The sequence below is a fragment of the Tachyglossus aculeatus genome, chromosome 26 (genome assembly GCF_015852505.1).
Source record: "Tachyglossus aculeatus isolate mTacAcu1 chromosome 26, mTacAcu1.pri, whole genome shotgun sequence".
Lineage (NCBI taxonomy): Eukaryota > Metazoa > Chordata > Mammalia > Monotremata > Tachyglossidae > Tachyglossus > Tachyglossus aculeatus.
The window spans coordinates 12,479,794-12,505,154 of record NC_052091.1 but is presented as its reverse complement, the minus strand read 5'-3'; the positions used below and the strand labels follow the sequence as shown (position 1 = coordinate 12,505,154).

The window sequence follows — 25,361 nt, the reverse complement described above, 5'->3', positions numbered from 1 at the left end:
TCTGTCCAGGCTTGGACCCAAAGTTACCTACCTACAGGAGGGTCCTGATGAGGGGGTGGGAGGGGAGAGGGAGGAGGAAATGCTGAGGATGATTGGATTAGCAGGCTCATCATTTGATGGTCTCTTGCCCATGCTTCTTGCCAAATGCTTACTTTAACCCTAGGGGAACTAAAATCTCCTGCTCTCTGCAATTTATTTTGTGCTTGTCGCTCCCTCTCTTCATGACTATGTGGGCAGCTGGAAATGGGGCTGGACCTAGTTCTAATAGGAGCTTCATCAGGCAAAATGTTCTTCAGACTCCTGCAGTGTGCCTCTCCCTGTGATTTGATCCACAGAAAAGCAGATCTGTCTGTATTCCCAGTGCCGGCAGAGAAGCCCTGCGGCTTAGCACGACTCCAGGAGTCTGTACTGACGAGCAGGAATCTCTCCCGTCATGGAAAACAGACACTGGCTTTTTCTACTTACCGTGATCTCCTTCTCCATGAAAGGTAAGTGGCTGTGGGAAGGAGCTGAGGTGGGGTTTGCAGGTTTAGCTATTCTTTCTTTTTTAAATTGCAACTCTATATCGGTGGGAATTGTTCGTAATACCGCCCTGGGTTTAGTGGTGAAGGGTTTACTGAGACTTTAATAAGCAATGGCTGGTATTATATGATGCCTGCAGGATTCTTGCAACGTATGTTTTTATTGTTTGAAAATCCTAATTTCCTACTATTTAGAAACAAAAACCTGTTCTCCCAAGTCTTGGAGGACTTCAACCTTGCTAGAAGCTTAGAGTAGTGAAAGGAGCTCCTTTTTCTGGACGCTTAAACCTTGCAGTGCTATTCTCTAGTTGGGTTTCTTTCAAACTTGAAGACTAATGGCAAAGTATTTTAACTTAAAAGATGCACATGTCCGCAGGGTACAAAATAATCTAACTCCCAGAAAGATAATTGAAGTACAAGAAAGAGAGGAGGTGGTTAATGTACTAAGGAAATGCTGTTGAAGCATCTTAGAAGAAGGAATCAAAAGATGAAAATCCCATCCTTCTCTGGCAATTTACCATTAGGGCTCTGATTTGCCAAAGAATAAGGTGTATACCCATGAGCCTTGTTCACCTGAAAAGAACAGCACATTTCCTAATTACATAAATTGACGCATACAGGAGATTTGGCTAATGAGAAAACAGTAATCTTATCTTTCCCAGATTTTTTTCATTCCTCAGTTTTTAATTGTTTGTAGGATGAGGATTAGCAGCCAACACCATTTGTGTAATCTATTCCAAATTTTATGGGGAACCTTGCTTTGGATAGGTGGTACTGACATAGACCCTGAAGAGTCTCAGAATGGAACAGGAGAAAAATGGAAACAGTTCTCTCCGATTCCCCTCCCTGCTTGACCTCCCTCATACCCCCACCTCCATCACTGCCATTTTGGGATTAAACCCCTCGGTGACTGGGGGAGTTAGTGATAAGGCCTTATAACCTTTGGGATGGCCAATGTCCCTTGAATTCCAAGATAGAACTCGGCCTTTTCAGGAACTGTCTTGCTTAGAAGTAAACCATGCTCTCCCTTAATTACTAGAGATCAGAAAAGGACTGAGAAGCAGTAAGAATCTCAGCACTGAAGGAATCAATGGCTCTGTGTGTTTGTGTCTGTGTGTGACCTGAACTATAGTACTACCTTAAAGACCCCTGGACAGAGCATATAGCTGTGGGAGGGAGGAAAAAGGAGTTCACTTCAGACCTCAGTGATATTTAAATGATCTAATCTGAATTGCTGAATTGTACTTCCCAAATGCTTAGTACAGTGCTCTGCACCCGGTAAGTGCTCAATAAATGTGATTGAATGAATGAATAATCCCTTCATTTATATAGTAGTTACTTATCTGAAACTCATTATCAGTCTGAGGCCAAGACTCCTGCAAGAGGACCTAGAAGGGCAAGGATCAGCTCCTACCTTGGCTGAAGTCTTCCTGACAACCAGTTTGAACAAGTTAAAGATAATTTTGTACTGCCCCGTCCTTATACTGTGCTCTGTACACAGCAGGTACCAGCTAAATGAGGATTCTGAGCAGATCTGCTGGATTGAAATTCGCCTCTCCCCTTTCTTTAAACTAGGCAGAAAGCTCTGGGTCCCTCAGAAAACTTAGATCCACAGTCTCACTTTCCAATAAGTAGAAAGGGAAGGAGTCCACTGAACTTCTTGATTATTCTATTAAGAGTTATAGTAATGTCCTCATCGCTTTAATGGGTGTTTGACTAGATCTTTTAAAACCTGTTCTATGCAATGTCTATACTGGCTGAAGTATTAGGCTTCTGGCCATCTCTGCCTTTCCCTCCTCTCCCTCTCAGATCAAGCAGTAGTTTTGTCACCGGGCCCAGAGACCTCGACTCAATAAGTGGAACACGGTAAACGAACTCTCTGTGGAAACTGTGCAAAAGCTGGAGACGAGTCCCGGTCGGTGTCGGGTTTGAAACCATTCATTCTCTCAAAAATCAGATCGTCACTTTGGACGTCTCTTTGGAACAGGCCCATCGAGGCTTCCTGTCAGGCTACTGGGTGGAGCGCTCTACCAATGCCACCCTTTCCTCTCCCTCAGTTTCTCCAACAACTTTGCCCTCAGCTTCACCCTTACTTTCTCCTTCAGCTTCGTGGAGTTTGGGCGGAGTGGGTTTCAAATAGCCTATTCCACCCCACTGAAATTCTATAAACTGGAGAATGTGGATTCCCTGGCAGCCCGTGGTCCCTAATAACATTTTTGATACCCTCCCCATCTCTGTTAGCTGCATTTTATATAAAATACTAGTACTGAGTGGTTACTTCATTGACTGTCCAACCAACCTTTATCCTCTCAATTTCCCTTTTCCCCCACCAACCCACTTCCCATTCCTATCCCACCCTCCTCTATTCATGCTTTCTTCCAAATCAAAATCTAGCAAAAACCACTTGGTTTCTTCAACTAAAACTCTATCCAAGCCGGTCCATTCAGCTCAAATGGACATCATGTGAGCACTTGTACAGTCATTTCATTTCAAAAACAACCACATTTAGAGGATACCCATCAGAGAGTGGTGTTCTTCAGGTTTTATTGCCTTGCTTCATTACCGCTCACCTAACTATACATATTTTCACCTACCAAATCATGTTCGTTCCCCACACTTTTTCTCATTTTTACTCATTTCTCATCCTTTCTTCCCTTCCTTCTTGCACTTACAAATATGAATACATGTGAATAAGTAAGTCGAATAAGAATGTGAATGTAAGGAGGTGGGTGTTTGAATGTGTGGGATCGTGAATGAGGTTGGGTGGTTGGTTTTCGTTTTCAGGGGCTGGGGGAGGGATCCGAGATTGGGCTACTTTGGAAGCAGGAATGATAACTGTTTACTTGTACATATTTATTATTCTATTTATTTTGTTAGTGATATGCATCTAGCTTTGCTTCTATTTATTCTGATGACTTGACACCTGTCCACATGTTTTGTTTTGTTGTCTGTCTCCCCCTTCTAGACTGTGAGCCCGTTGTTGGGTAGGGACCATCTCCATATGTTGCCAACTTGTACTTCCCAAGTGCTTTGTACAGTGCTCTGCACACAGTAAGTGCTTAATAAATACAATTGAATGAATGAATGAAAGATGAGAGGGAAACCCAGAGGACTTTGTAGGGTACAAGGGGCCATGGTGTTTCTAGCCTATACTGGTGTTGGGAAGGAGGAGGGAAAGGGGGTTGGAGAGAAGGGTTTAGAGCATTGAAAGCAGCCCTCCTTTCCCCTGCATCTGATTCCTCTGTTTCCAGTCCCACACAAGGGATGGTAGCAGTAACCCTGCCAACAGTCACACCCAGTCGAGGCTGGCAAACAGGAGAAGCAGCATGGTCTAGTGGAATGAGCATGTGCTTGGGAGTCAGAAATGGTGGGTTCCAATCCCAGTTCTGCCATTTGTCTATGTGACCTTGGTCAAGTCACTTCACTTCTCTGTGCCCCAGTTCCTTCATCTGTAAAGCTGGGGTTAAGACTGTGAGCCCTCTGAGGGACAGGAATTATCTCGTATCTACCCCAGCACTGAGTACAGTGCCTGGCACACAGTAGGCACTTAACAAATGCCACAATTATTAAACAGCAAGGGTCAGTCTCCTGACTCCCACTCTCTGGACTCCTGTATTCTGGGGGTGGGACCAGTGATGTTTTTGTTTTGTTTCTTGTTTTTCATCCTGAGGCATGGTTATTTGCATGAGAAGCAGCGTGGCTCAGTGGAAAGAGTATGGGCTTGGGAGTCAGAGGTCATGGGTTCTAACTCCGGCTCTGCCACTTATCAGCTGTGTGACTTTGGGCATGTCACTTAACTTCTCTGTGCCTCAGTACCTCATCTGGAAAATGGGGATTATTTAAGACTGTGAGCCCACGTGGGACAAACTGATTACCTTGTATCTCCCCCAGTGCTTAGGACAGTGCTGGGCACATAGTAAGTGCTTAACAAATACCGAAATGATTATTATTATTATATTTTCAAGCTACATTAATATTTTCACCTATCCTCTTGCCTTCTCTCCAGGTGGGGGTGGCTCTGAAGCCGAGCACCGCCTGTTTGAAAAGCTCTTTAACAGTGGGTACAACGACATGATCCGGCCCGTAGCCAACGTGTCAGATCCAGTCATCATTCAGTTTGAGGTGTCCATGTCCCAGCTGGTGAAGGTGGTGAGTAATGGACCACTTCTTACTGCCTTCAAGGGAACAAAAGGCAGGAGAGGCCAGGGTAGCTTATAATCATGCAATTGAATAGTTTCCTTTCTTTTCCCTTATAACCAGGATGAAGTGAACCAGATCATGGAAACAAACCTGTGGTTGAAACACGTAAGTTGCGATGTGTGACCACACTCCACCCAATTGGCTTTCGTCAACTTTGGGTTACCGTTGGGTGTCTAATCAGCTTCCAGGGCTGAGGAATAAAATGGTTTAATGTCTGAGCTGCTCAGAGTGGGGATATTTGGGTTAATTTATAAAGCTAATCCAGACCCCCCACCGCTCCCCCCCACCAACTAGCCCAGCAGGGCTGCTTTAATCCCTAGGCAAACGGATAGGTTGTTCTGAAGGATTTCTCCAGCTAGGGTGGTCATGGGCAGCACTGAAGAATACTGGACCCTGTATTGTAACTTGCAGTTTAACATCCGGTATCACAAGGGCACACATGAAAAGATTCTTTGTGGAAATTCTTACAACATCTTTAGTTGTTGAGTGTATTAACGGGGATCCCCCGCCTCCTCACTTTGCTCTAGAGCTGTCTTCTTTCTGTCCCGGGTACCCGCAAACCAAGTTTCTCTTCTGAGCTATGGCCAATTTAGTGACAACAGTCGAGGCAGGGGAAGACTGGGTCCTGAAAAGAAAAATATGGGGCATACGGGGTGACCAGTGCCAAATCCATAATGGATGAGGGAACAAGCCAGATGAAAACCAGGCTGTCCAGTATAAAACCAGATGAATGGCCATTGTATCTCCTGCAGCCATCTTGGTACCAGTTTTTTATGCTTCCTCTCCACTCTTATCTCCTCCTTGCTCTTACCTCCACTGCAGAAACTGCTCTGGGATGAAAGGTGAACTTTGACCTGGAAGTGCCAGAAGGTCATGAGTTCTAATCCCGGCTCCGTCACTTGTCTGCTGTGTGACCGTGGTCATTTCACTTCTCTGTGCCTCAGTTATTTCATCTGTAAAATGAGAATGTTAGCCCAACATGGGACAGGGATTGTGTCCAACCTGGCTTGCTTCTATCCACCCCAAGTGCTTAGAACAGAGTCTGGCACATAGTAAGTGCTAAACAAATACCATTATTATTATTACTATTAATATTATTGGACTGCCACTATACCAGGATCCACAAGAACCTTCTTATGGCTGAATCTAGACCACCTCACTTTAGCCCCTGAACGCTGGCCATGGGACCCAGAAGAATCAGAAACTGATTATCGCCAACTGGGGGACCCTTGAATTTAAGTCAGATCCCGGACATTAGTGTGGCCGTTCATCCTGCTTTCAACCAGACCGTTCAAGTTTTCAACTGATCTGTACCCTGCCCAAAACAGATTTCGAATTGGTCATCCTTTTGTGTGATGTTTTAATTGTCAGCATCCAGCCTTCCTTTCCTGCAACTTCCCCTGCCAAGTTAAGTGGCTTCAATGCAATGCCTGAATTCAGTTGGATGTAGGGAATGCAAAGGATCCGGAGAAAGTGCTGGTGGGGGAGGTCATGGTACACGAGAATTGTGCTCTATCTTCAGGCAAATTTAGGGAGACTTTGGCAAAAATGGCATCCTAATAATAATAGTAATAATAATGGTACTTGTTAAGCATTTACCATGTGCCAAGCACTGTTCTAAGCACTGGGGTAGATACAAGTTAATCAGGTTGGACATAGTCCCTGTCCTACATGGGGCTCACACTCTTAATCCCCATTTTACAGGTGAGGCAACTGAAATCCAGAGAAGTGACTTGTCCGAGATCATACAGCAGACATGTGGAGAACTGGAATTAGAACCCAGGTCCTTCTGACTCCCAGGCTTCATCATCATCAATCGCATTTATTGAGCGCTTACTGTGTGCAGAGCACTGTACTAAGCGCTTGGGAAGTACAAGTTGGCAACATATAGAGACAGTCCCTACCCAACAGTGGGCTCACAGTCTAAAAGAGGCTTGTGCTCTACCCACTAAGCCACGCTGCTTCCCTCATTTGAAGCTGCTTGCCAGTGTCACAGGCATCTTGGCTTTATTTTTTTTTTGACTGCATTCACTGGCCACCCTGCTAATTACAGACAATTGCTAAGTGGTTTTGAGGTATTTTATTAGCATTGTTTCCCCCTCAAAGGAAAAATCCATTTCTGAGCTTCATCACAAATAAAATTTCTGGCCCATAACTAGCTCGTGAAATGTCTGACAGGCTTCCTAAAATACTCTTGTGGAAGGGAAATTTTCAAACGACAGGAAAATGGGAAGGTTGGGAAGCACAGACAGATCCCGCTTCCGAGCTCTACTCTTTCCTTGTGCAATGCTGACATCCAGAGGTTTTTGTGCATTTTGCAACAAGTCGCTAAATATGACTCTGGATGATCTCTTCTTCTATTCTTCTGTTGAAAAAGGCAGCCGGGCCTCACTCCTGCCCTTACCTTTTTATGGTATTTGTTAAGTCCTTATTATGTGCCAGGCACTGTACAAAGCGCTGGTGTAGATACAAGCAAATCAGGTTGGAAAAAGTCCATGTCCCACTTGGGCTCACGGTATTAATCCCCATTTTACAGATGAGGGAACTGAGGCATAGAGAATAATAATAATAATGGCATTTGTTAAGCGCTTACCATGTGTGAAGCACTGTTCTAAGCCTTGGGGAGATATAAGGTATATATGTATATATGTTTGTACGTATTTATTACTCTATTTATTTATTTATTTTGTACACATCTATTCTATTTATTTTATTTTGTTAGTATGTTTGGTTTTGTCTCCCCCTTTCAGACTGTGAGCCCACTGTTGGGTAGGGACTGTCTCTATATGTTGCCAATTTGTACTTCCCAGGTGCTTAGTACAGTAAGCGCTCAATAAATACGATTGATGATGATGATGACAAGGTGATCAGGTTGTCCCACATGGGGCTCACAGTCTTAAACCCCATTTGATAGATGAGGGAACTGAGGCCCAGGGAAGGGAAATGACTTGCCCAAGGTCACGCAGCGGACTAGTGGTGCAGCTGGGATTAGAACCCAGGTCCTCGTAACTCCCAGGCCTGTGCTCTATCCACTAGGCCACACTGTTTCTCAGCAGCCATGCTACTGAAGATGGAGAGGGGCTGTGGACTGTTAGATTACAGGGAGGAAGGAGTTCCAGCTGGTCAAACAGTACGAGAGAATGGAGGTGGGAGATTTGAGAGTGAGAAGTAACTAAAAGTTACCTTGGGAGGAACAAGGAGAGTGGAGAAGCAGCATGGCTTAGTGGAAAGAGCCTGGTCTTGGGAGCCGGAGGTCGTGGGTTCTAATCCCGGCTCTGCCGCTTATCAGCTGCGTGACTTTGGTCAAGTCTCTTAACTTTTCTGTGCCTCGGTTACCTCATCTGTAAAACGGGGATTAAGACTGTGAGCCCCACGTGGGACAACCTGATTACCTTGTATCTACCCCAGCGCTTAGAACAGTGCTTGGCATATAGTATGCCCTTAACAACTACTATTATTATTATTCGCTTAGAGGGGAAAGAGAGTGGATATATAAACATTAGGGGCTTTAAATGTGCCAAGCACTGTAGTAGATGCTAAAGACCAGATAGTTCCTGTCCTATAGAGGGTACACAATTTAAGAGCAGGTATTTTATCCCCATTTAGCAGATGGGGAAGCAGAGGCGTAGAAAGGCATAGTAATTTGCCCATGATCACAGAGTAGACCAATCACAGAATGGGATTAGAACCCAGATCTCATTTCCAGTCCCATGCTCCTTCAATAATGTGTATTGATCTACCTTCCTCTGACGTAGTTCCTATTAAATAGCAATTTAGCTATACTTAAACCTCACCTTTAACCACTGCCTGCTGAATTTGAGTGTTGGTGATCACTAGGGAGTCCTATATGGGAGTTTCCTTCCTCCTTCCCTGAAAGAAAGTGAATATGTTTTAGATGAGAGCTAAATCAATAGTACCCATTGAGCAACGACTTCGTGCAGAATACTGTACTAACCACTTGGGAAACTGCAACTGGGTAGGAGACATAATCCCTGCCCTCAAGGAGCCTACAAGGAGATAGGCAGACACAAGCCATTCACAAAAAGTTGGAGGAAGAAAAATAGCACTACAATTGACGGCAGAAGTACAGAAAGATATATAAGTGTAAATGAATTTGAGGAGACTAGGCAGAAATGCTGACCATAGATCAACAAATCCAAGTGATAAGGCAGCAGTTGGATGGAGGCAATCTGGGAAGACAGAGCTTGATCGGGGAAGGCTTCCTGGAGGAGGAAGGATTACAGGAGAACTTTAAAGATGGAGAGAGCTGTGGTCCAGTGGCTTTGAAGTGGGAGGGAGTTTCAAGCAGGAAGAAGAACATGAGCAAAGACACGAGGAAGGAAGAATTGAGAACAAGGTACAGTGAGGTGGTTAGTTTGGGAAGAGTGAAGAGTGAGGGCTACGTTTTGAGAGTTTAATCAAATACACACAGAAATGGAAAAGAGCTTTATAAATTCTCCTATAATGTAGTAAAAGCAAATTGTTGATAAACTCTTTTATCAAAGGCTCATTGTCTTCCTTGATGACCATTTCAGTTTTCCCAGGCTGTGCTGGGGCATTGTGCTGAGTTCTCGGGTTCTTAGCTTGCAGACATATTGGGCTATGTGCCTTTGACCTCCGAGACAAAGGGTAGTTTGCTTTATACACCTCTCCTGTTATTGGACCATCTTGTCTGAGCTCCCTACAACTTGCCAACAAGTGAGCTGCAATTTCTCTTCCTCTCAAAAGCGCTCTGTTGTTTCTATTCATTTTAAGAAACTAATTTTAAATGGAAAGTCAGTTACAAATATTCCACGACTGCTCTTTCTAGATCTATCAGACCCCTCTAACGGTTGTGATCGTGTAAGCAGTCAGTCACGGTTGTGGAGAAATTTTGCTGTGATGCTGGTGAATAGCCCTAAGCAGCAGGAGATCATTAACTCCTGTCGAACAGAAGAGCGGCTTAGGGCAACAGACTCCCTCAAATCAGAATCCAGTAGGGTGAACACACCACCACCTTACAAGTACACCCTGTGCACCATACCCCCTCTCCTCTCCACCATCCCACAGAATATCTTCTTATTGGTTTTTTGTTAGGATACCTGATAAAATGAGGTCTCACCTACCCGGGCTTGAAGGACCTACTACAAACTACTGTAATCCAACCTGCACATTTGGCTTCTCTAATGCCAACCTACAGTCTGAATTTAGCTCTCTTCTATTCCACTGCCACCCCCTTGCCCTCATCCTTCCTTGGACCTGGAACTCCCTTCCCCTTCATAACCGACAGTCCTCCACTCTCCCCACTTCAAAACCCTCTTAAAATCTTATCTTTTCCAAGAGGCCTTTCCTAACTAAAACCTCATTTCCCCTATGTGCTCTCCCCGCCTCTGCCTCTCCTACGCATTTGGCCGTGTACCCATCGAGGACTTTGATACCTACTTCCGCTCCACGGCATATATTCTTACACTTTATTATTTCCCTTATCTGTAATTTATTTTAACACCTGTCTTCCTCTGTGGTCTGTAAGCTCCCTGTGGACAGGGATCATATTTACCAACACTACTGTATGGTACTTGCCCTAGTGCTTAGTATAGTGCTCTGCACACAATAAGTGCTCACTAAATACAATTAACTGGACCAGATTTTCATGCAGGGCCTATATCTTTAAAGTCTCCAGTTAAAGACCTGAAACTACATCTTGAAAGTATCCAATTACAGACCCGTAACTTTCTGTGTTCATAATTTCTGTCTTCATCATTCGCTTGTCCAAAAATATAAGTTCAGGGAGATCTTTGTGATTACCCTTTGGAGAGGTATCTGGCTTTTATCTTTTACAGAACTTTTGTCCTTGGGAGGGGAGCATCCATCCATCCATCAATCAAAGGTATCTATTGAGTGCTTACGGTGGGCAGAGAACTATACTAAGCGCTTGGGAGAGGACAGTACACTTGGAAGACCCTATCCCTACCCTTCAGGATCTTACATTTGTGGGGACGAAGGAGGCGGGATGGGAAAGAAGATTACATTTTACACTTAAATTACAACAGGGAGGCTCACAGTAGAAGGTTTCTTGGGATAGGAATACTATCAAACAATCATCCATTACGCACTTACAGTGCAAAGCACTGGCCTAAGTACTTGGGAGAATACAAAATAATAGAGTTTGTAGACACGTTCCCTGCCCTCAAGGAACTTACAGTCCAGAGACGGAGACAGGTAATATGAATAAATAAATTACAGAGATGCACCTAAGTGCTGAGGGGTCTAGGATGGGGTGAATAAAAGTGCAAACCCAAGTGCAAAATACAAGTATGCTCCTAGAGGTCTAAAAATCAATATCCCTCCCTTGTTTCCAAGGAGTATTTTACTCACCCAGCAGGATCCGGCCATTGGGTCTGACGAACAGATGCTATAATCTCAACTGTTTCATGAAAAGTAATACAGGACCAAGGTCAGCAAAGTTCCTAAGATGCAAACACATGAAAAGCTGGGGGAGAGGAATTTTACTGCATAATTTAATCACTGTCATTTTAAATCTTTCCTTCGCTAGATATGGAATGATTACAAGCTGACGTGGAATCCAGCCAATTATAGCGGGGCGGAGTTTATTCGTGTTCCTTCTAAAAAGATTTGGAAGCCGGATATTGTTTTGTACAACAAGTAAGGACGCCTGGGGCTATTTTAATGAGTTTGCAGAAAATCAATCACATCTCAAAATTACATTTAAGATGGAATTTTATTTTCAATAGTACTCTCACTGCAGTCTCGGTCCTATCCAATGAGGCGGAACTATAGATATTAAAAAAGCAGGGCTAGATAATTCATCTTTTCCTAATGGAGCTAGGAGTCCCCTCACTAGGATGATAAATTTCTAAATCATCCTGTTCAAATATTACAAATACAGCGATATTACATTACATTTGATTTTAATAGCCATTTTTTCTTTGCTATCACAAAGGATGGAGACCTCACCTCTCCATTCGTGCCAGTGTCACTCTTTTATTACCCTAATCATTACGTAGTTCTTCACGTTTCCAACCAAATTCTTTTTTGTTTTTAGGGTATTTGTTAAGCACTTACAATGTACCAGGCACCGTTCTAAGCGCTGGGGTAGACACAAATTAATCAGGCTGGACACAGTCCCTGTCCCCCATAAGGCTAACGGTCTTAATTCCCATTTTGCAGATAAGGTAAGTGAAGTACAGAGAAGTGAAGTCACTTGCCCAAGGACACAGCAGACAAGTGGCAGAGCCAGGATTAGAACCCATGTCCTCCTGACGCCCAGGCTCTAACCACTATGCAACACGGCCTCTCTGTTGTAATTTCAACCCATTTCCATTGGTTTGGTCCTCTGGGGAACAACTGGTCAGGACCCTGCTCTAAACACTCTTCAAGGGCTAGAAAGGATTAATAGCACCCTGTAGACTTTCCTTCAAGTTGAACAATCCCAATTCCTTTAACCTTTTCTCATTTCTCCTTATTGTCTATATTCTCTGTCCCTCATACCTTTAAATACCCCAGGGATAAAGTGGAGAGGAAAGGAGAAGCAGCGTGGCCTAGTGAACAGAGCACAGGCCTTGGAGTCAGAAGGACGTGGGTTCTAATCCTGGCTCTGCCACTAGTCAGCTGTGTGACCGAGGGCAAATCACAACTTCTCTGTGCCTCAGTTGCCGCAACTGTAAAATGAGACTGTGAGCACCATGTGGCACACGGACTGTGTCCAACCCGATTAGGTTGAATCTACTCCATGCTTAGTACAGTGTCTGGCACAAATACCATCAGAAATACAGAAAACAAAAAAAAAAACATGGCACTGAGAGGGATCTGAGAAGCCTGCATTAAAGGGTTTTCTGGGAAGAAGGACTGCAGCAAGAGTAGAGTGGGAGCTCTAAATGTTAATGCCATCGTATGAAATGCCACCATTTTTTTTCATATGGTGGTGCTAGGGGAATCCTGTACTCACTGATCAAGTATCCTTTCAATCAATCAATCAATCGTATTTATTGAGCGCTTACTGTGTGCAGAGCACTGTATTAAGCGCTTGGGAAGTACAAGTTGGCAACATATAGAGACAGTCCCTACCCAACAGTGGGCTCACAGTCCTCTCCTTGGTCTCTAAACCTTCAAGAGTAAGACCTAAAGATGATTTATGAAATCACTGAGGGGACAGGATGTGGGCTGCTTTTCTGATCTCAGAGTTATTCTGTTCTGTGACCACAGTTTGATTTTGTTCATTCTGCCTGCTGTTTGGCAATAGGAGTTCCTGGTTGTACGGGACCGGGCAACAGTGTGTGTGATTGAGCACAAATCATCACCACTACTGCAAAAACAACTCAAGTGCAGGCCCTACGAGAAGACAACATATGGTTTTCTCTCAATCGTTGCTCTTCTCTCTTTTCATGGCATATTGTCAGATTGTACTTGTATTCAGAGCCTCCGTGCGAAACTCATGGATCTCACTGTCAGCATTGTTGTCTTTGAACCAAAAAACAGTTCTACACAACCTTGAAAATATTTTTAGGCCCCTTCTTGATCTTCAGCCCATTGTTGGGGAGGGAGCATCTCTATATGTTGCCGATTTGTACTTCCCAAGTGCTGTTCTGCACACAGTAAGCGCTCAATAAATACAATTGAATGAATGAATCGTCCTTAAAAAAAAAAAATAAGATGGGCTTTCTTTCCCCTAACTCCTTTTTTCTCTAAATCCATTTTTCTTTCTATTTTGCCTCTTTGGTGAAAGTCACGCATCTTCATCCAAAAAATCAAATTGTTTGAAATTACCTTCCCAAACCAGGTTCAAAGGGTCTTTTGTGCTCCCTTTTAAAAGGCATTAATATCAATAATTATTATTATTATGGTATTTGTTAAGCACTTACTATGTGCCAGGCACTGTAATAATAACAATAATATAATAATAATGGCATTTGTTAAGCACTTACTATATGCAAAGCACTGTTCTAAGCACTGGGGTGATCAGGTTGTCCCACGTGGGGCTCACAGTCTTAATCCCCATTTTACAGATGAGGGAACCAAAGCTCAGAGAAGTTAAGGGAAAAATATTGAAAACGTTGAAACCTAGGAGCTACTATTCCATTCCATTGACTATCATTTGGTGGACTTTTTTAGGACTAAAGGTACATTGTACTGAATTAAGTCCTAATTAAGAATTGGAAGGAAAAAGAAAATTTCAAATGACACATTCAGTGCAAGGGAAAAATCTGAAAAGCTTAAACTTATGACCCACAGGACAGAAATTTCACCCTCTATCACAGAAAAAAAAAACTTTCACTTTTTAGTAATTTAAAAAACACTTTTCCTTTGACAGCTTCTTACAAAATGTCCACCATATGTGGCACGTATTACCTAATTGGGGACTAGCTGGTTTGAGCACTTTGTACTGCTTTCATAATTCTTAAAAAAAAAAAGTCAGTTTCAAGTGCCTTCACCATTCACAGATGTTGACTGCTATTCATTCAGATATTTTCAGCTAAGATACCTTGCAATAAATCTTTACAGCTGGAACAATAATGATAATGATTTTGAACGGTTGATTGAAAAGGGAAATTTGATCATTCATTGCTCCACAAACCTTATTTTTTTTTTTCCTTACAGCGCAGTTGGGGATTTCCAGGTAGATGACAAGACCAAGGCCCTGCTGAAATACACTGGAGAAGTGACCTGGATTCCTCCAGCTATTTTTAAAAGTTCGTGTAAAATAGACGTGACGTATTTTCCTTTTGACTACCAAAACTGCACCATGAAGTTTGGCTCCTGGTCCTACGATAAAGCTAAGATCGACTTGGTTTTAATAGGTTCTTCTATGAACCTCAAGGACTACTGGGAGAGTGGAGAATGGGCAATTATTAAGGCCCCCGGATACAAACACGACATCAAGTATAACTGCTGTGATGAGATTTACCCAGATATCACCTACTCTCTCTATATCAGACGCTTGCCTTTGTTCTATACTATCAACATGATCATTCCCTGCCTGCTGATTTCTTTTCTAACCGTACTGGTGTTCTATTTGCCTTCGGACTGCGGTGAGAAGGTGACTCTGTGCATATCGGTTCTTTTGTCTTTGACTGTGTTTCTGCTGGTGATCACCGAAACCATCCCCTCCACATCTCTGGTGATTCCTCTGATTGGAGAGTACCTCCTTTTCACCATGATCTTCGTCACGCTGTCCATTGTCATCACCGTGTTTGTTCTGAATGTGCATTACCGAACCCCCAAGACTCACACGATGCCCGAGTGGGTGAAGACTATATTCTTAAACTTGCTGCCCAAGATAATGTTCATGAGCAGGCCAGGAAGCAACGGATGGGACGCACGGAAGCCGAGGCCGCTCTACAATGCGGAACTTGCAAATTTAAATTGCTTCGGCAGTTCGGGTTCGAAATGCTGCAAAGAAGGTTTTATTTGCCAGGATGTGACGTGCAGTTACTGCCATCAACGGCGGATCAAGATCTCGAACTGTAGTGCCAATATAACAAGAAGCTCAAGTTCTGAATCTGTTGATGCTCTGCTTTCCATCTCAGTCCTATCACCAGAAATGAAAGAAGCTATTGAAAGTGTCAAATACATTGCGGAAAATATGAAAATGCAAAATGAGGCCAAAGAGGTAAGCCTAATAATAATAATAATTATGGTACTTCTTAAGCACTTACTATGTGCCAAGCACTGGAGTAGATACAAGTTAATCAGATCGGACACAGTCCCTGACCCATGTGGGACTCACACTCTTAATCCCCATTTTACAGATGAAGTAACTGAGGCCCAGAGAAGTGAAGTGACTTGCCCAAGGTCACACAGCAGACTTGTGGCAGAGTCAGAATTAGAACCCAGGTCCTTCTGACTCCCAAGCCTGTGCTCTATCCACTAGGCCACACTGCTTCTCTACATTTGCTCTGTTCATATCCAGCATCATCCTAAACATACTAAATCTATTCCTCCATAAACCCATCTGGAGGCAAAGTGTAAAAGGATTTTCTTGACAAGTTTATCACTAACTTCTATAAAGCAATGAAAATGTTCTTCATATGGAAAACTACTCTATATGCTGGAAACTTGAATGCCATAAAGGGACACTGTAAATTTCAATGGAAAGCAAATGTTAATTCTAAAACTGTCAAAATTATTTTTATTATTACTACTTATAATACTAATAGTATTTGTTAAGTGCTTACTGTGTGCCAAGCACTGTTCTAAGCTCTTAATCTAGCCTTTACCTTCATTAGTTATTCCAGAATTAATCAGTAGTATTTACTGAACACTTATTTTGTGCAGAGTACTATGCTAAGTGCTTGGGAAAGTACAATACAGTTGGCAGACACAATTCCTACTCTCAACGAGTCAAGTACTATATATTTTGAGCCCTTAGTGCCAGTAATAATAATAATAATAGTACTTGCTAAGCACTTACTACGTATCAAGCACTGTATTAAGCGCTGGAGTAGAAGCAACATCATTAGGTTGGACACAGTCTCTTGTACCACCTGGGGTTCACAATCTAAGTCACAATCCAACTCACAATAGTTTAAACAATAGTTTAAAAGGAACAGATCTCTCATGAATCCTTTTTTATAATTCTGGCTTTGAATTTAGGAAAATAGGTTCTATGCTCATCATCTAAGCAATTTTCCCAAGCTATGATAGCTTTTTTACAAAGTGGAGGAAGACTTTTGAACTAGCAGATACTTTTTACCTTTCTGCTTCTCCAATGAAAGTTTCTGAAGATGAACTTTTTAAAGTGGGGAATTTCTACAACAGAGATCAAGGAGTTGGAATGAGAAGTCTTCTGCATAAAAAAACTATACCACTGTATATATAGAGCCTGTATTTCCACAGACAGAAAATCAGATTTTAAACTATTCATACTTTACCCAATTTTGAAGTTTAAACGTTGAAAATATATGTATTTTGGCGTTGCCCTGAGTTCCATATTTATGTTTTTCAGATACAAGATGATTGGAAATACGTTGCCATGGTAATCGATCGCATTTTTTTATGGGTTTTTATTCTGGTATGTATTCTAGGAACAGCAGGGTTATTTTTGCAACCCCTGATGGCAGGAGAGGAAATGTAGATATTTAAAACACATGAATTATAAAAGGCAGTCGCTACACCCACTGACAAAAGCTCACATTCTATGCTGGTATATTACATAAGGTTTCTTTCTGTATTTAACATTCCATTAGTATCACAAAGATTTCTCTTAATTTCATTGTAAATAACCTCTCTTTCCAAAATGTTAATGTTAATGTGAAGTAACAAAGTCAGAGTTGGAACACGGTGTCATTCAAGAAAAGGTAGAGACAACAGTGGAACTAATGTATGCATTTGTAATAATATAAGGATCTGGGTCCTGCATTGAAAAACAGTGCACATATCTGCATAAGCAAACCCGATGGTAGAGTGAAAAAAGTTCATGGAACCAACCTGTTTTTGTTAGTTTTTTTTAATAGCACTAGAATGACCTACTTCATTAATGAACAGAAGCTTTACAATAATAATTTTGAGGCAGAAATGGATCCAATAAGGATTTTAAAATGCTAAATTTGTCTGGGGCAGACAAAAGGCATCCATCAGTGCCACGGGAGGGCTTCTTTATACAAACCCCTCATTGGTAACTGCACATTTTTTTTAAAAAAACACCTGATTTTATTTTCTTCAGGAATCTAGGACATTTTAAATTTTGAAACTCGAAACCCCTTCCCAGCAAAGACTGCAGCTGCCGTCGTTCTCTCCCCCCTTTCCCCAATCAGATCTTTAATAATAAAATCATATTTGAACATTTCCTGTGTGCAGAGCGCTCTGCTCTACAGAGCTTGGGAAAATACAGTATAACGGAATTGGCAGAAGGCAACCAGATTAAGTCTAACAATAAGAACCTGCCTAAGGAGAACCGATCAGAGAAAGCAACGTTAAACACCCTGGAAAGCAATGTTTTCATCTGATAGAATCAAAGAATCAACTATTGAAGAAGGTCTTCCATTCTGTAGTCTTAGTACCCTAACAAGGCTGTTATCTTTGCAGTTAGTTGTGGCTACACACAATACCACTGGATTGTAACCCCTCAGGGAGAGGCATGGGATCTTTCACTTCTCTTGTATATTTATATTTTCCCAACCAGTACAGTGATTTACACACTGCAAGTGATCAATATATGTTGAGATGCTATCATTAGGTGGATTAACATTATCATTAACATCAGGGTTGCAGACTAGGGCTCCAAGTTAAGACTAAAGATATGTAGCTCTGTTAATGTTAACTTGGCATGATTCCACCGTATTAGATAATCACTTAGTATGAAACTTGCCTCTTACGTATTAAAGGAAAAATGAAACTTTTCTTGTATAAGTAAAATTCTCCAAGATGCACTTCCCATGCCGAATCTGAACAATATTTCAACTTGTCGCTTCTCTCTCCTATAATAATGGTGTTTGTTAAGTGCTTACGATGTGCCAGGCATTGTACTAAGCACTGGGATGGATATGAGTAAACTGGGTTGGATACAGTCCCTGCCCCATGTGGGGCTCACAATCTCAATCCCCATTTTACAGATGAGGTAACTGAGGGACAGAGAAGTGAAGTGATTTGCCCAACATCACACAGCAGACAAGTGGTGGATCCGGGATTAGAACCCTTCACCTACCGATTCCCAGGCCTGTGCTCTATCCACTACGCCATGCCACTTCATAAAACCCGATGTACTTCTGTGTAGTTAAAGGTTATCAAATACGGCTTGATGTAGATGAAAACAATTAAAATACTCAAGGGACTGTTCTGGGTTAAAAGTATAAATAGAGAAAATTTCAGCTGATAGGAGTGATGATGCCTAATGAATAAACCATCATTAGGGGCATCATGAGTGCTTAGTACAAGTGCTTAGTACAGTGCTCTGCACACAGTAAGTGCTCAATAAATACGATTGAGTGGTGATGAAATAAGGTCTGGAGGGGAGCAAGTGGGTCAGATTCTTTTCAGCCCCCCATCAGGTCTTACCAAAGACCTGCTAGGATAAATGAGGTCGGGAGCCCAGTCCAAAAGATGTGGGGAGGTAAAAGCCATTTTCTTAACCCCACAATAGAAAACATGGAAGCATCAGCCCTCATCATTCCTATAACGGTAACACATGATAACAATTGTAAAACATCTTTCAAAGAGTTCAAACCCTTTATAAAGTAGCACAATCATTACACTAGCCTTCTGAGACAGGGTAGGACCATGATGAGGATTGCCAGATATGTGTCAAGTCTACTAAAATGTATTTTGTCCTTAAAAAAGATTATATTTCATAGCCGTAAGGAAAATTGTGACCGCAAGAAGTGAGCGACCGTGTTTCTTAATTTCCTGAGCTTGCCGTTTTGCTGATGATTACTAATGATGGAAAATGAACATTTTTATTGTCTCCTTCCCTTAACTATGAATCATTATTTTCCCATGAAAAATAAAACCTGATAATCATAAATCCCTTTAACATATCTCAAGAAATCAATTTTAAGATAGACTGTAAGCCCAGTGTGGGACAGGACAGGGACTGAATCCATTTGATAACCTCCATCTGATAAGCTCCCCCTCCCTTCCATGTCACCTTGACTCGCTCCCTTTGCTCTTCCCCACCTCTCTCCACCCCACAGCACTTATGTATTTATGTATATCTATAATTATATTTATTTATATTGATGCCTGTTGAATTGCTTTGATGTGTCATAAAGATGTAACAATGAAGCAGGATGAGTCTTAGACCAAGATAGCAGCATGCTGTCTTCAGTGCAAACTGAATTCATATGGATGTATTTTCCTAGCAATGTGGAAAAGGGAATTTAAATGCATGTTCTTTCTGAGTTAACCTCTTTCACAGTGTAGCATCTCTTTGATTTACTAGTGCAGCTATGTAAATAAAGTTCCCCTGCTAGATTGTAAGCATTTTGAGGGCAAGGATCATGTCCACTAATTCTACTCTACTATCCCAAATACTTAGCACAGTGCCCTGCACAGAAGAGGTGCTCAATAAATACCACTGACTGAATGACTGACTGAATAGTATGCTGAGCATTTAAAGTTGGGGAAAAAAACTCTCAAATTTCCTATTTCCCAGTATTAAAAATGTCTTCATTTTTACAGAGTAAGACCAATATGCCAGTACACCCTTCTACAGCAAATAAAAATTACAATGTAGAGGGTTCCTTCATAGGTGTAACAGAGCTGGAAAGAACTTTATGAGATCATCAAGTCCAACTGCCTTCATCCACTTACAGCCAAATTTTCAGGTTGTTCATCCATGTCGGGATTTGATGGGCTTTGGACTGTTCAGCTTCCACGATCAGACAAGATTTCAGCCCAGTGACATTATAGAAAAACTTAACACTGTTTTCCAAATGAAGACAAGGATAAAAGCAACCCAACTGTTTTAATGCGCATCCAGTTACCAAATGCATCAAGATGGTTTAATACAAGGTTGAAAAATCCATTTCTTTAAAGAAAAAGTGGCATTTGTTGGCTCATTTTAAAGGACGGTCTTTTTTAAAAACCTAATAGGTTTACGATTATAAATGGACAATTAGGATGCAAGTGATGAATACTTAGTAAATTACTGGTTCAAATTACAATTTGCTAAATACTTAGCATCTCAAATCTTAATTATTCAAATAATACTGTTTGGTACCCTATTCATGCAAAGAGATAACCTTCTATAGGACTATTAAGAAAGATGTCGATTTTAATTACTAGGCTAGTATCTAAAGCAGACAAGAAAATATCAGGCTTAAAAGTTTAGCATGATTTACTATACCTATATTTTCACAGTTTTGCATTACGGAAGATTCCTTCTGACAACCAAGTCCATGAAAGATTGGGTCTTCCGGAAACCATCACTTATTTGCATTCCCAATATGAAGTGGCACTATTATGTTTGCCCATTTATAAATAACAGGAATAAAAAGACCAAGTGATCCGATTATTGAAACCAGAAGAAAAATCCATAAAAACATCCGATCAAGCACCTGGGCTATGAATTTCCAATCTTCAACAACCTGAAAGAAAAAAAAAAAGAATTGCTCAACACAGTGAATACATTTTTATTCTACTACAGTCTACCTTCAGAATCACTTCCGTTCACCATTTGATACAGCCTAAAATTCATTCATTCATTTAATCATATTTATTAAGCGCTTACTGTGTAAAGAGCACTGTACTAAGCACTTGGGAAAGCATGGTTTCTATGGGTGTGTTGATAAGAGAGGCAGCTTGGTGTAGTGGACAGAGCATGGGCTGGGGAGTAAGAAGGTCATGGGTTCTAAAACTGGCTCTGCCATTTGCTGTGTGACCCTGGGCAAGTCACTTCTCTTTTCTTCAGTTACCTCCCCTGCAAAATGGGGATCGAGACTTTGAGCAGGGACTGTGTCCATCCTGATTTGCTTGTATTCACCTCACTGCCTGGCACATAGTAAGCGCTTAACAAATGCCATAATTAATTAGCTCCACCAACCGTAACCCCGGCTCCCGTCCAGTGCGGCCCTTTCTCTATGAAAATATGGTGGTAACCCTAAGATCCTTTCTCCAGCCAATACTAAAGTCCAAGTTGTTTCCCTTTAAAACCAAGTGACATCTAGACATGGGGACAAGGTGATGAATGGTCATTTGGAAGGGATGAAAGCCTGTTTGTTTTGATGTCTGTCTCCCTGCTTCTAGATTGTGAGCAGGGCTTGTCTCTGTTGCTGAATTTTACTTTCCCAAGTGCTTAGTACCGTGCTCTGCACACGGTAAGTGCTCAATAAATATGACTGAATGAAGGAATGAACAATGTGGCAACTGGTGAATGGAGAACCCTGTCCGGGCTGGAAATAAGAACCAGACACTGGAACCAAGTCCAGGCTGAAGAGGAAGTGGATTCAAGCCTCTTTCTTGGTGGGATGATTGGAGGTTTCCTGCACATGGAAATTGGAGTTCATTCAATCATATTTATTGAGCGCTTACTGTGCACAGACAGCTGTACTAATTGCTTGGGAAAGTAAAATACAACAATAATCAAACACATTCCCTGCTCACAATGAGCTAACAGTCTTGGGGGTGGGGGGAGACACATTATCTCAGCCACTGTGCTGTAGCTCTTGTAGCCAAAACAGGAGGGCGGTGGAAAAACCGATAGGCTCTTTAACCTAGTCCAGTGATTTAGAGGAATCCTATTTAAAGTCAAGTGGCGGCAGGCTAAATGATGATCAGCTCCATCCCTATTGCTCCTATGATAAATGTTTGTGTTGTGATAGGTTTTATAGGTTAATATAAGTTTAGAATTAGAATATTCATATTCATTATGACAGTTACTAAAGTAAACAGTGGCGCAAGAGCTCAGATGTGAAGATTTGGAATAATCTTTGAAAATATTGTCAAAAATCAAACACAGATTCCCACATACCAGTCCAGGCAATATGATCACATATCACTATAAGTACATATTTGAAAAATCCATCTTGCTACAGAATATTTTATAAATAATTCTTTGTTTTTATACTCATTCATGAAGTTCAAACTATTTTAATAGTGGCAACATAATCCTGGAGTTTGGCATTAATTAGGAAACTGGATTTAAAATAAACATTTAAGGATGAAGACTTGTCATGGCCTGTGCTTGAAGTCTGACTTACAATGATACATCTGATTTTAAGACTCAAAGACTGTAGCATTTTCAAGACTCAGATTTTCTTGGGAATGATTATCAACAGGTCACAATGGGCCTCTATTCGAATACCAAACATTAAGACTAGTTAAAGGCAGCGCCTTTGGCTTTTTAAAACCTACATAGCTAGAGAGACAAGTGGCTCTGCTTCTATTCCTTAACAGTTTTGGTCAAGAGATCAAAACTAGCATGTTAAGTAACTTGGAGGATTTTTTCCAATTCATGCCATTACTGATATTATTTGTGTTGTTTAAATGAAAGTCATATACTTTTTCACTTCAATGGAAATGAATATGTGAGGGCAATGTGCTTTACTTAATAATATGAAATGGTGAAGTTAGATTTCTATCCTTACTGGTACACACAGACACTAGAATGCTCCTACGCAGAAGATGCATGTTAAATCACATGCACTTCACTGCATATATAGTATAACATGATGGTGTCACAGGTGCTGTTTTCTGGAAGAACACAGATTTCTCACAATTCTACACATTTCTCTGGGGGAGGGCACTCAATCCCCCACTTGATCCAGCATCTTTACATTAATAATAAAGTTAATGATATTTATTAAGTGCTTACTATGTGCCAGGCACTGTTCCACGTGCTGCAGAAGATACAAGATAATTGGGTTGGACATAGTCCCTATCCCACATAGGGCTCTCAGTCTTAATCCCCATTTTACAGATGAGGGAACTGAGGCCGAGACAAGTCATGTGAGTTGCCTAAGGTCAAGCAGCTGACAAATGGTGCCAATTTGTACTTCCCAAGCGCTTAGTACAGTGCTCTGCACATAGTAAGCGCTCAATAAATACGATTGATGATGATGATGGTGGAGCCGGGATTAGAACCCATGATCTTCTGACTCTCAAGGCCAGTGCTCTGTCCACTAGGCCATGCCTTCCCAGCCATGTGACATCTGGCACTGAACCTGAGCTATGGAACTCGGTGGCGGGATTCTTGGCACAGAGAGGCTGAGCGTTGAGGGAAAAAAACAAAAAATTAAAAAAAAAAAACCGGATGGAAAAGATCTAGTTCTGAATCAGAGCCGGGCAGGGGGCAAACCATCGGAAAACTGGACTGTCCAATAGCACACTGGGCTTCTGGCTACCCTACCAGGCACTGACAAGTCTTAACTTGTTTTACATCTTATCTCTCAAGAACGCACAGAGTCTTAGTATATATTTTGCTAACCTACTCACTGCACCTTGATCTCGTCTATCTCACCGCCGACCTCTCACCCACGTCCTGCCTCTGGCCTGGAACGCCCTCCCTCTTTGTATCTGACAGACGATGACTCTCCCCACCTTAAAAGCCTTAAAGAAGGCACACCTCCTCTAAGAGGCCTTCCCTGACTAAACCCACATTTCTGCATCACCCTTGCACTTGGATTTGCCCCCTTTTTTCACCCCTTCCTTAGCCCCAGAGCACTTATGTTTGAATCCACAATTTATTTATTTATATTAATGTCTGTCTCCCCCTCTAGACTGTAAGTGCATTGCAGGCAGGGAGCATGTCTACCAACTCTGTTATATTATACAATCCCAAACAGTACAGTGCTCTGTGCATAGTAAGTGCTCAATAAATATGACTGATTTTACTCCTTGTTTATGTGAGGAAAAGACTCAGTTGCACTGTGCCACTACGGTGCATTAAAATGAAAAATAATATTAAATGGACCGCAGAATAATCTAGATAAAAATATCTGGAGAGTAATGGAATGATTCACAGTGGAATCAGAAGCCATAATTCCCGGCTCACTGACTTTTCCGTGGTCCACTTCCCCCCAGAAAGAAATGCAGGCTTTCATGGAGCACCCAAAATTTAAACCCAAGCGTGACCTTCTACATCAGTTTGAAATCAAATACAGTATAATCATCACAGACCTCACGGACGTCATTCTCCTTCATGACATGCCTGGTAATATATCGAATGGAATCAAGAGCTGCTTCCAAGGTATTCCTAGAGGATTTCGACCCACTGGCATCCTCGGTTTCTTCTTTCTGAGTGAAGTACCGATCTACGTGACTTCTCATGCAAAGTAGTTTCGGAAGCTTATGAAGAAATATCTTGCGGACCCAAGGTGCCATAGCATTATGTGTTGAGGAGGAGCGATGGTGGATATTGATAGCAAAGACGGTTACCATAATTGACAGTGTCACAAAAATCATGGTGAACACTAAGTACTCCCCAATTAGCGGTATCACTTTAGAAGACGACGGTATTATCTCTTCAATAACCAGAAGGAAGACAGTCAGAGATACAAGCACTGAAGTGCAGAGAGAAATCTTTTCACCTTCATTTGAAGGGAGATAGAAGACGAGAACAGTTAGAAAGGAGAGTCCGATGCAGGGTATGATGAGAAAGAGTGTATAAAAGAGAGGTAAACGTTTAATTACAAACGAATACGTAACGTACGGATACCAGCAACCTCCATCAGTTCGGTTCCACTTGCTTCCAGTTGCACTTACTATTTCCCATTCTCCATTATCAAAGAAATCTCTCTTGTCTACCTCATAGTCTTCCAAAATGATATCAACCTGTGATCCATCATAAGTCCAAGAGCCAAATTTCATGGAGCAGTTTTGGAGATCAAATGGAAAAAATGTGACATCGATGGTGCAGGAACTTTTATAGTTCGCTGGTGGAGTCCAAGCCACGGTGCCATCGTACCTCACAACCGTTTTTGTACTAGCCCCTTCAAATCGGCCATCAGCACTGAAAAACACACACAAAGAATTAATTATGGAGGGGAACCAAATATTTATCTTAAATCTAATAAAGTATCAATCCATCAATGGTATTTGCTGAGCACTGTGTGTAAAACACTGTACTAAGTGCTTGGGAGAGTACAATAAATCTATTAAAATGCTAATTAACTGTATTAATTACCATGCAATGCAACCTAAATTCTGAAAAATTGAGCCATATATTTAAGGGACCTCAACACTTATCTGAAAAGCTGCCTCTGTAAGCAT

The 25,361-nt window shown here is 41.7% G+C and overlaps 2 protein-coding genes across 3 annotated transcripts in view; one reads left to right on the top strand and one right to left on the bottom strand.

Annotated features, from left to right (window-relative positions):
• The first annotated feature begins 265 nt into the window (after positions 1-265).
• On the top strand, positions 266-17,441 carry CHRNA3 (cholinergic receptor nicotinic alpha 3 subunit). Its single transcript, XM_038766958.1, has 6 exons — positions 266-488; positions 4,528-4,670; positions 4,782-4,826; positions 11,254-11,363; positions 14,316-15,327; positions 16,663-17,441. The coding sequence occupies exons 1-6, from the start codon at positions 434-436 to the stop codon at positions 16,789-16,791; spliced, it is 1,494 nt and encodes a 497-aa protein (XP_038622886.1). The 5' UTR covers positions 266-433; the 3' UTR covers positions 16,792-17,441.
• Positions 16,634-25,361, bottom strand: part of CHRNA5 (cholinergic receptor nicotinic alpha 5 subunit) — a 31,208-nt gene continuing 22,480 nt past the window's right edge. The window contains exons 4-6 of one of the 2 annotated variants that reach the window (XR_005456337.1): positions 24,270-25,101; positions 20,500-20,740; positions 16,634-16,767 (exon numbers count right to left, since the gene is read on the bottom strand). Coding sequence is in view for 1 of the 2 variants with exons in the window: in XM_038766959.1 (XP_038622887.1) it covers positions 20,579-20,740; positions 24,270-25,101 (994 nt within the window). In the remaining variant the exon portion in view is untranslated. Of the gene's footprint in view, positions 16,768-20,099; positions 20,741-24,269; positions 25,102-25,361 lie in introns of those variants that run through there. The other variant, XM_038766959.1, reaches the window with a different exon arrangement.

Bases quoted from the DNA above. Each gene is read 5' to 3' on its own strand.
- CHRNA3 (XM_038766958.1), top strand. From the start codon at position 434: ATGGAAAACAGACACTGGCTTTTTCTACTTACCGTGATCTCCTTCTCC. The intron at 4,671-4,781 runs GTGAGTAATGGA...CCTTATAACCAG, and splicing joins TGTCCCAGCTGGTGAAGGTG to GATGAAGTGAACCAGATCAT. The intron at 4,827-11,253 runs GTAAGTTGCGAT...TTCCTTCGCTAG, and splicing joins CAAACCTGTGGTTGAAACAC to ATATGGAATGATTACAAGCT.